Source organism: Homalodisca vitripennis, chromosome 5 (genome assembly GCF_021130785.1).
Source record: "Homalodisca vitripennis isolate AUS2020 chromosome 5, UT_GWSS_2.1, whole genome shotgun sequence".
In the NCBI taxonomy this organism is placed as follows: Eukaryota; Metazoa; Arthropoda; class Insecta; order Hemiptera; family Cicadellidae; genus Homalodisca; species Homalodisca vitripennis.
Genome location: NC_060211.1, coordinates 80,173,238 through 80,184,830, shown reverse-complemented (window position 1 = coordinate 80,184,830; position 11,593 = coordinate 80,173,238). Strand labels below are relative to the sequence as shown.

Genomic DNA, 11,593 nt, shown 5'->3' with positions numbered 1-11,593 from the left:
GTCAGCACTGGTTTATTTGGTCTAATCCTATCATTCAGACAGATCATTAATTGGACTTTTTTTTAAATTTGTATCAGCAATAGAATGAATTTAATTTCTGTTAAGTAGCAATGCTGCAATAATGTTAAATGTGATATAAGGTGACATATAAGAGAATGGAGTTACATTAAATTGATTCTTATCACACTGATTAGATGTTTAATCAGTGGAAAAATTTGGCAAAGTTTATTTTTATATTTTACAGATAGTCACGTGGTGCATTACGGAATAGCATTGAGGAAGGTCCTGTCAAGGCGACATACTACTATATAATCCTCCCTACGTGGTCAGTCTTCAGTCTGAGAGAGGCAACATGTTGTTCATTGTGAGTGTTGTGTGTGGCTTGTCTTTTGCAATGGCTGTTTCCTCCAATCCTGACACCCACAGCAATCTAGGACAAGTAGTTTTCTCCCATATTGTAAGCCAATTTTTGTTCTCATATTGTATCAAAATAAAATTGTTATTGTTACCACTTATGCAAATTACAAATTTCAATTTATTCAAGCATTCACATACAGTTTACGTTATTGAACAATAATGATTGTGCAGTAAATACATGATTTGTCAATATGCTTTACAGCAAGCCAATTACATTAAATTTATATTATGAAAAAATATAGCACCTAATGAATATAAGACTAAATTACCTGAAAGTATATAGATTAAAAACAAACATTTTACTTTACTTTTGCACATTTAAAAATTCAGCTTCAGAGCCTTACCAATACGGTATTTTTGTAGGGATAATTAAGAGCACTTAATGGACTGTTTGTTTCCATCTCATGTAGTTGTGAATTTGCATATCAAGCGTGTAGCGTATCAAGGCTGAATAATGTTTCGTGTTTGTATAATTTCAGTCGATGAATCAGGTATTGAAAATAACCGTGTCTTGTCTGATAAAAAGTGTACTTGTTTTGAAAAATATGGCTATTAATTTTTAAAATTCAATTGTTTCAAAAATCTAATTTGATGAAAGCATTTGAATGTGTGATCAACAAATAGGGTTGTACTAGCTCTGGTGAAGGCATGAGGAAGGTCATTAACATACAACAGAAAACATAATGGTACCATAACTAAGCCTCGGGGTACACTACATTTTACAATATCCCATGATGAAAAGTGTTTAACGCACCTTATTGTGACCAGCTGGATAAAGAAACATTAATAAATTATTTTGGAAAGGTTTTGAATTTAAAAAAATGTATTACAATACATTGAGCCACTTTGCAGTTTGTAGATATGTTATAAAAGATTAATTTTGCTAAAAGATCTGTTAAGAATACTAAATTATAAAAATAACATGCTATTAAAAAACTGGTACATAACAAAGTGTTCCTTTTAATGTTCCATATAAGATCACTCTCTATGTCCACGACATTTATTATCATTATTATATTATTTTATTTACAGTTACTGGTAAATTACTCAGTGAGGTAAGAGCACCACACTGTGATGAGGTAATGGAGGTTGCTAATTCTTGGTTTAGTTGCAACAATCTAGAAGTTAATACTGATAAAACAGGACAAATTTGCTTCATATTGAAAAAGTTGAACTTAAAGGAAAATTGCTCTAAACCATTTAAATTACTCAGAGTGACTTTTGACCAGAAGCTTTCTTGGGAAGCTCACGCCAATGCAGTAATTTAAAAAAAATCTAGGCCCTGTTTTCTACTAAGAAAATTAAAATCTTGGGTTGGTGGAGATAGGATGCTTATCCCTTACTTTAGTGAATTTCACTCTCACTTTGCTGCTGCAGTACTCTGGAGAAATAGTAAGTGTGCTGGCCAGGTTTTCACATAGCAAAGAAAGGCAGTAAGAATTATAACCAATTTAGCTTATAAGCCATTAATTTAAATTGTATACATGTTAAAAAGAACCAAAATGATTTTGCTTGTTTTAAAGAGATCCATGACTACAAATGGCACTCTTGCTCTTTGGCCGACAACTCAAAATGAAGTGAGAACAACCATAATGCAAATCAAATCAAAAATGCAACTGGTTTTGATGACATTTCTACAAAACTGACAAAAAACTGCATTGATTCACTAATATGCCCACTAACAGATGTAATCAATAAATCATTTGAACAAGGTATTTTTCCATCAAAATTAAAATCAGCAAAATTCTATCCAAAGTTCAAAAAAGGAAACCCAACTCAAAACAGTAACTATCGGCCAATCACCTTGCTCCCTGTAGTATCCAAAATTATTGAGAAAATTGTACTGTTACATCTTCCAGTTGACAGAGGCATCCCACAAGGATCAGTACCTATTCTCTATATCATCTTTGTCAGTGATTTCCCTGAATATATCACAAACTACTGCTCTATGCTAATGTACGCTGATGATACAGTCCTCCTACTAAAAAATACACACCCATCACAATTGGAAATAGAGTCCTATATAGCAATAAATCTGGCAATAGAGTATTGTCAAGCAAATAACCTAGTACTAAACAATACCAAGACCCAGCAACTAGTATTAGGAAGAAGAAAAGATGAAGTTCTGGAACTGCCGGAGGCCGAAAGGGTGGATAGTGTGAATTACCTTGGAGTAGTCATAGATGAAACTCTCTCCTGGAACGACCAGGTTAACCAATTATGTGGAAAACTTAGCTCGGCATTATATGTACTAAGAAGAATAAAACAGATTGCCAGTTGGGAAGTTGTAATATGTGCTTACTTTGCTCTGTTTGAAAGCCACCTCAAATACAGGATAAATGTATGGGGAAACTCCTCCAAAATTAACATGCAAAGGGTACTTGTGCTACAGAAAAAAACAGTCCGTATACTAACAGGATTAGGACCCCAGGAATCCTGTAGAGATGCCTTTAAACAGCAAAAATTACTGAATGCAGTAGCTCTGTACATCCTAGAAGCAGTTATTATGCCAGTCAACAAAACCTGATAAGAGGAGTTGATGTACATTCCTACAACACAAGAGCGGCACAAAATTATACACTTCCCACCAATTGACTGACCCTCTTTGAAAAACAACCCACATATGCTGGAACAAAATTTCTAAACATCCTACCACAAGAGGTCAAAAACACCACAAGACAATAGCAGCTCAGAAGAAAACTGACTACTTGGCTTCTTCACCGCCCTTACTACCATTGAAGAATTCCTGGACTGGAGGAGAAATGATGAATTAACAGCTTTTCAACCGACCTGAATTAATACAAATTTATATTATTTGTATACCTATGTAATGACACCATTCTAATCTCAAAGATTATGAATAAAGTATATTGTCTATTGTCTATACTCGAAGGGCACAGGATATTATTATACCTTCTTCCGTGCTACAGGAGACAATAGCTAGTCATGAATATTTGCAAATTGTTTTAACAAACTACTAAGCAGAGAACTTCAACCATACAGGTATGCAGCTAAATTGTCAGGCCGGTTTATACTAAGTAAGGCCTTTTATTCACTTGAGGAATTTTGACTACCAATATCAATCTTACTTAGGATAGGTGGATTTGTGGTAGTTTTCACTTTCTCAGTGTAGTTTTCTCTGATCCCAATATTGTCTGCTTAGGTTTATTTGCATTGTCAATTTTTTTCATATTTTGTATGAGTACTCCAACATGTCTGGATAGTAGAGGCCCTTGGGAAGTGTAGACTTTCCCTTAGCCTTACACTTAAAATTATTGGTCATGTTTAAGGCTAATTATATTATTGTGTTTTTAAAATTAACATAATGCATTGTATCTATGTCTTGTATAATATAATTTACTACACACATTTATTTGCTGGTATTGTGTATAATTTAAAATTGACAAATGATGATAAAGATATTCTGATTCTGATCCTACTTATGGAAAACAAACCACGTTTCAGAACTGTAACAATAGCAGATACCCTTTGTACATCTGGGTACCTAGCCTTACTAAGGCACAATACTTCATTTTACTTAATGTTCATACATTTCATTCATTTCTACAGCTTTTTAATACATTTAATCAGCTTTTAACAAATTCAACAACCTAATTTGATCATTGGACTGCACTCTATTAAAAAAATAGTTTGATTAATGACGGAAAGTTATTTAACTTTATTTATTCATAGTCAAACATCAGTTCAGGAGGCAAAACGTGTATAACATATTGTAGAGGCCATAGATATTTATGTTTAAGACGGTATTTAACTATTATTTTTATCCAGTAAATTTGTTAATTCCTGTATTAATTGTCAATTTGAAAACAAAAATTCTGTTTAAAAAACTATTTATTCTCATTGCAAACTGAACATTTAAAGTCATAAACAGTCCATTTAACTGTTATTAGGACTTGTCTATAAAAAAAAAAAAACTTGTATATGTTATGGTCACATAACTGAATTTGATCAACAAATGTTTTAAACATTTACTGGAACCTTAGTGTACTAAAGTTTTAACTTTATAGTATAAGTGGTTTATAAACACCAGTTTGTAATGTTATGTATTACAATAACTTAATGCTCTATGAGTTGTATGGGTTTAGTTTTATTTTGAAGCATTGCATTACCAATCAGTTTCATGATTTTTATTTCCAGCTATTTCGACATGGAGACCGAATGCCTCTGGAATTTTATCCAACTGATCCGTACCAAGATGCTTCAAACTGGCCAAATAAAATTGCACAGTTAACTGATGTGAGTAAACTTTTATACTTAAATAATGTTTTAATTGACTACCGGTTACAACTTTCTGTATTACTTACTATTATTGATAGAAATCAATAATTAGTGTATAAATTTATTAAAATTAGTGGCAGATATTTTTAAATGTGTTCTATTAAATTAAAATATGTATCCATACAGAAAATGTCTGCCACATTCTTAAATTGTTTAAATGTTGTAGATAAAAGTTATACTTGGAAAATATTTCTTTGTTAACTTTTCATGACTACTTCTTGACATTTTTAAGATTTTGAGGCAATGATTCTTTAAATAGAGAGCACTTTTTGTTAAACATTCACCATCATAAATTTAATTTTTTAATGTTACTCAAACCTAAAAAAAGGTTTTTAAAGACAAACATTTAATTTCTAACTTAAAAAATCCAGTGCCTTATTTATACCATTGATAAAGATAAAGTATGAGTACAGAGCCCAGCAATGAAAAAACTTTTAAGATTAAAATGTCAGCCAGTCTCTTTTATAACTTATATCATACATGATATGGAACTGAAGTTATAATCCTAATCCTAAAAAAAAACTTCAGAAACCATTGCACCTAAAACCCTAAAAGGTTTTTTCGATGATTCCGGTGCGATAACTTATAGTCATATAAGATGAAAGGAGGGATTGGTATTACCCTATGTCAAGATTTCTTAGAACAGTCACCTTGTGGCAAGGAATAACGGGTGGTAGCAGTCGGGAATTTTTGACATCAACCATACCACATTCAAAGAAGGGTCTTGTGCTCCTCCAGCTTCTACAATTCAATAAAGGCAAAGAAGACAAGTCTCCCTCAGATATAGGTATTGAAACTGATTAGATCATTAGTGTACTCCATAATGAACTACCATATCGAACAAGTTATTCCCTTATCCCATTATCTTAACAAATCTCAGTTTAAAAAGTTAAACATTCTTGCACATCCATGAAGTTGTCAATTGTAAATGACATCATAGTTTACACTTTATAGAACTGGGTTCTACTGGATATTAAAACCAGTTAGAAGTGAAAACAAATTATACAGACCAATTTGGATGCAAGTTGAAAGGACTGCATGCTATTTGTGAGGTGAGGAGTAAAACTTACAGCCATTTAATAGTTTAAAATTTTGTTATCAGGTAGGTAGAGTTCAAGAGTTTGAGTTGGGCCGATGGCTGCGTCTCCGCTACAATGATTTGGTCAGTGATCGTTATGACCCAGATGAGATCTTCATCCAGAGCAGTGATGTGGATCGTACACTGATGAGTGCCCAGTGTGCCATGGCTGGACTGTACCATCCAACAATGAGAGAGAGCTGGCACCCGGCACTGACATGGCAGTCTGTACCAGTCCATACAGTACCAGTGCAGGCTGACTATGTAAGTCTATTTCCAATATAAATTTATTATCATTAAACTTGCAGTTAGGACAGTGAATGTTTATTAATGTAGTGGTAACAAGAAAAGATTATTAAAAGTTCTAAAAGAAAGGTAATTCAAAACTTACAATTTTTGTTATTGATTTGTATCCTCTATAGCACTGCAGCGTTTACGTAGCAGACTATATGAAATACTGTATAAATAAATTGCCGGAGTCTACATAGTAGACAATCTGTATTTTATTACTATTTCATATATTATGTTTTCATTTTATCTAATCATTTAGTTTGGTTCTCATTCCTTGTTTATCAATTTTTCTTTTTACTGTCTCCTAGTAGTGGTATTATTTCTGAACTTTTGATATATATATATATATATATATATATCCCACTTATTATATGGCTCCTCATTCCTTACAATTGATAAACCATGCCTTGATTTATGACTAATGCTTTTTTACAATCTGTGTAATGTTTCAGCTGTTGGGAGCTTCTTCGACGTATCCTTGTCCAGCGTTCAAAGCAGAATTGGAGCGAGCAAGTAAATTACCTGAGGTGCAAGCCCTCCAAGAGAAGTTTGCAGACTTGTACGATTACGTTTCCAACCACACTGGCCGCGAAGTGAGAGATTTCCCTAATGCATTGAAGGTGTATGACGAGCTAGCCTTAGAGGTCAGTCATAGCTGATTCCAACTTCCAGTAACTTATGGAATTGCATTACATTGGTGATCTTACCAAATTATAAAATTATTCAGCTAAATAATTATACAAATATGCAAGTTATACAGTTGCTGCATGTATTCATTGACAGAGCAAAAACAATGTAAGGAATCTATCATTATCTTTCATTATAAATTGTTTTTTACAATATTCAGTCAAAAGGTTTGAAAGTTATATTCCAGCAGTGGTTCACTAAAGAGGAAATTTCCTCTTGTGCGATTGTCAACACTGATGGAAGTACCAAACCATATACCACTTTATTCAATACTTCTAGCATGCTGCAGGTTATTTGTCCGATTTTGAAATCTTGGTTCCTAGAATAATATACCAGTATCAAATTCTGATTCTTGCTTGAAAAACCAATATCTAGCGAGCAAAGAAATTTCTTTGCTCTCTGCTACCATCAGGGCTTTTTGAGATGTTGAAGAAAATGCAAATAGAATGTAATGAAAAAAGACAATGGACAAATGGGAGTAGCATATTTGTGATCACTCAAACTTATATCTTGAGGGCGGTTTACTACTTCACTTCTGCTGTAGATTGTAATGTTGACCTTCCTTGAGAAACTGTGCTCACAGAGAGTTGAAAATTTACTAAAGCATCTGCCTCTGAACCAATTAAATTTTCTCATATAAGTCTTCACAGCATTATTCTTGCTTATTTGAATATGTAATGCTTTTTAATGCATGGTTCCCTGCAACACTGTATACCCTGAACAAAATAAAATTAGAGATTCAGGGACATGGCAGTTGAAGATGACAACTCCTTGAACAAAATTATAAGAGATAATAAGACTTGTTGCTTTTTAATGATCCTCACCCAATATGTCTGTTACCCACTTATAAAAAGAATATTTAAAAATCTAATACATAAAAGCCCTTTTTGAAAACATGTTACTTTTTTCATCAATAATGGAAAGAATCACTACATGAAGTTTTTTTTTACTACCAATATTGTTAACCCCAGAAAAAAGTTCTTTCAGTTATTTCCCGAATGATTAATAGTATTTTATATTTTACATTGTATTTTAATTAAAATTTTAAAACGTTCTGTTAAATGCTTATATAATCATAGAAATAGTCTAAATAAATCAAAATTGTATGGTATTACTGTAGTAATTGAATAATTCAATTTCATGTGCTAGAGTAAACAATGAGAACAATTTGATGCAATTAAACATTTTATGAAATGAAACATTCATGATAATGAAATAGATTGTAACATTTGAGAATTCATGGTTGTATGATTTGCTAACTCAGTTGTAATAACACAGGAACAGCACAATATACCCTTACCAAATTGGGCACGGTCAATATACCCCGAACCAATAAAGGAAGCCGGCTTGTACAGTTTTGTGCTGCCCACATGGACACCACTTCTCCAGCGACTAAAAATTGGTATGATAAAGTTACTGTAATACAATAATTACACTTGTTACATATCACATTGTTCTAATTTACAGTGTTTTTCTTCTTACAATTATTTATTAACGATGGATCATTTTTAAGGATAATAGGATTTTGGACATTTTGCTGTCATTATATATTACAAAAATAAAACACTATGTTTTGAGGACTACATTTTATTGTTAGTTGATTAGAATGGGGTAGTTTTTAAAGCTATTACAAGACGGACCTTTGTTTAACTGATTGTTGAAATAGGTTCTCTCCTGAAAGAGATGGCAGAACATTTCCGTGCCAAGAGCGCAGGAACATTGAGTCCCAATCGTAGACTCTGGGTATACTCTGCTCATGATGCTACAATATCGGCCTTCCTCAACACTTTTAAGGCCTTTGAAATCCACTTCCCTCCTTACGCTTCTTGTGTGTTGCTTGAACTTCGTCTTATTGACCAGGATTACTTTGTTACAGTAAGTTTTTATTCCTTTAAAAAGGATTTTTGTTTATTATTAACTATGAAATGTATAGAATTTGTATAAAAAATAAGTCAAATATTGAGGTATATTGATTTTGGCTGCAAAGAACAATATTCAAAAGAAACCAGACATTTCTAAAGTCCACATGGGTACTTTGTTTTTGTACTCTAGCATTATAATTTCCATTTGGTATATGTTTTTGTAGTCAAGCGTTCTATTAAAAAGAAACGTTTAAATTTCATAATTTAAACTAAATTGTTTTTGATGTAACAATTATTGAATGAAGATGGCTCTACACAGCAAGACCTAAATACTTCAACATTTAAATTGGTGTCATAAATCTTTCACTGTGGTTTCGACCAGAAAACCTGCACGATCGTCATGACACTGGCCTTGTAAGCCAACAAAAAATAAAACTTCACTTTTAACACATTTTGTATTATATTCAGCAAAATTTTTAATTATCTGTAGGTATTCTTATTACGAACATCTCCTTGTTCATATTTTTCAGTTCTGTGTGCTTTAAACTTGTCCCGAATTTTTGCTCTCTTGTTGGTGATTTTGTTCCAAATTCTATCTGCTAATGTCTTTAGACCTCTATAATTCACCCAGTTTCCCAGCAACATTTGAAAACCCAGATAGCAAATGACAATTGAATTTCAGCTAAGCTAATCACAGATAAAACTAAAGAAATGGCCAAATGAGCACTAACAAAACAACAAAAGTTTCAAGATGGGCGACCATTCACATTTGAGTAAATATTTTAACTCAACGACTTCACAATACAGACCTAAAAAGATATGTTTTTTTACTTATATTATATAATTATAAACTAGTTTTATTTTTTTACTTTTTCAATATTTCCTAAGGTTTCAAGATGGTGGCCATTCAAAGTTTGAAAAAGGAATGGTTATATATCAGTGTATTTTGTATTATAGTGCAAAGCAAAAGTGTTTTAAAAGTTTCAAGCTGTTTACTATGTTTGTCCCGTGTTTTTCTACATCACATATGGTTTCCGGATAGAAGGCTTACAAAGTTTTAACTAGTATACAACAATGCGGGGATAATTGTGAACACAATAACTACCGTAGTTCTTATTAGATACAGACTAAACTTTGTACAGAGGCAGTATTTGTATGTAGTTTGGATGAGTTAATTAGTTAGTCAGTCCTAACCAATGAAAAGTTTCAAACTGTATCTCAAATATTTCACAAAATAAATCAAAATGAACACTTCTCATAAAATTGTCGAGTAATTCCAAGCAACGTTTGTCTACTTATTTTTTGAAAACTTTTCAGGTATCAATATGGTGGTCGTTTAAAGTTATAAAGTATACAATTGAACCATTATAAGTGAATATGTTTACAAACATAATTTCAGATGAATTGTAACTGAATCAAGTCCATGTTTTTACAAAGAAATGTATATGGTTGTAAACATTTTTGTCTAGTAAGATTTCAAGATTATGGACTTTATAAATCTTTGATAGTGCTAAGATGTTATTTACATGCACTCATTGAGGGTTATTGTTCCATCAGTATTGTGTAAATCAAACATCATCTAACAAATAATGCATCTTCAGTTTGTTATTTTTGGATGATCTTGTGTGAAAGTCTATCTTTCTTTCAACTGAGCCGGAAAGGATATTTTAAATTAAACTTGCAAGCATTTTCAAAGAAACTTTTGAGAGCTCTGCTTACATTACCCAGGGCATTATAGAGTATATTCTATTTTTCAGCTATTCTATCGAAACTCCACTGTCAGTGAGCCTTTACTTTTGACCATGAAGTCCTGCAGCGCAGTATGTCCACTGGAACAGTTCCTAACACTTATACAACCATTACTGCCTGAGGATTGGCATCAGGAGTGCCAACTTTCCACATCTGTATCAATTAGGAACCTATGGCCAGCAAGTAAGAGTTTACAAATTTATGAACTTTTATTTTTGTGCAAGTTTAATCGTGCACTGCAATAATTCATAGTATGTTTCATCATTTGTGTTTTTGTTCTAAAAATAACAGTCTACTATATTTAATTAACTGTTGTTACAGTGGTGGGATCAGCTGCTGTGATCAGCTATATCATAATCTGCATCTTGACTGTTCGCTGTTTAAGGAGAAAATCTTCCAAAAATTATTTCACAATGCCTTCTTCAGTTTCACATGATTCCAAGGACTCACTGGTGTAAAGAGAAAACATAATTTTTCTCAAAGGCTACCAATTAATATTGTTACTAGATTTTTTAAATAATTTAAACCTTAAAAAAACTGTTTCCTTTATAGCAAGTGTAATTTAATAATTATTAAGATTTTCAAATAACAATAACCATATAACCACTAAATGAACAGTATTATTGGTTGGTTAAGTTTAAAATATTTGTTTTCCAGATTGTGTTAATATGCATACAAAATTTAACTTTATTTATGTGATATTTTACACAGGGTATATAGTTTTAGGGTAAGTTAGCTTATTAGAAGTATTATTGATATTTATCAATACTCATTCATAGGTTTGTATTTATGAAAATATTTTTACAATAAACATTTTTTTTAGTTCTACATGTGTGTACTACTTATTTACCATCATCATATAGAATTTACTAAAAACATGCCGTTCTCAAAGCAGTTGAACAAGCAATTTGTACTAAAACACAGTAGACTTTTATACTGTACTACCTTAACTTATTGGTTTTTAAATACTGTGTTTTAGTAAACATAATTTGTGATGGTTTATGAGAAATCCAAAGACTACAAACCATGAAGAACAAACAATTCACAGGCTTTCAATCAATATAACGTGTGATATACTCGTAATTACAGTGGCAGCAGCAATGAACAATTAACATTCCAAAGACACTGTGCATTACTGTGAGAAAAGAAATGAAATAGGAAGAGAGAAGATTACACTAGAGAAAGAAAGACAAAATCTTCAGGTTATAGA

The 11,593-nt window shown here is 32.1% G+C and overlaps 1 protein-coding gene across 1 annotated transcript; it reads left to right on the top strand.

Moving 5' to 3' along the window:
- Positions 1–253: 253 nt before the first annotated feature.
- LOC124362424 (prostatic acid phosphatase-like) lies at positions 254–11,211 on the top strand. The gene is made up of 8 exons (XM_046816905.1): positions 254–457; positions 4,576–4,674; positions 5,819–6,058; positions 6,538–6,729; positions 8,051–8,174; positions 8,439–8,647; positions 10,392–10,566; positions 10,705–11,211. The coding sequence occupies exons 1-8, from the start codon at positions 353–355 to the stop codon at positions 10,839–10,841; spliced, it is 1,281 nt and encodes a 426-aa protein (XP_046672861.1). The 5' UTR covers positions 254–352; the 3' UTR covers positions 10,842–11,211.
- Positions 11,212–11,593: the final 382 nt, after the last annotated feature.

Bases quoted from the DNA above. Each gene is read 5' to 3' on its own strand.
- LOC124362424 (XM_046816905.1), top strand. From the start codon at position 353: ATGTTGTTCATTGTGAGTGTTGTGTGTGGCTTGTCTTTTGCAATGGCT. The intron at 458-4,575 runs GTAAGCCAATTT...TTTTATTTCCAG, and splicing joins AAGTAGTTTTCTCCCATATT to CTATTTCGACATGGAGACCG. The intron at 4,675-5,818 runs GTGAGTAAACTT...TTTTGTTATCAG, and splicing joins AAATTGCACAGTTAACTGAT to GTAGGTAGAGTTCAAGAGTT.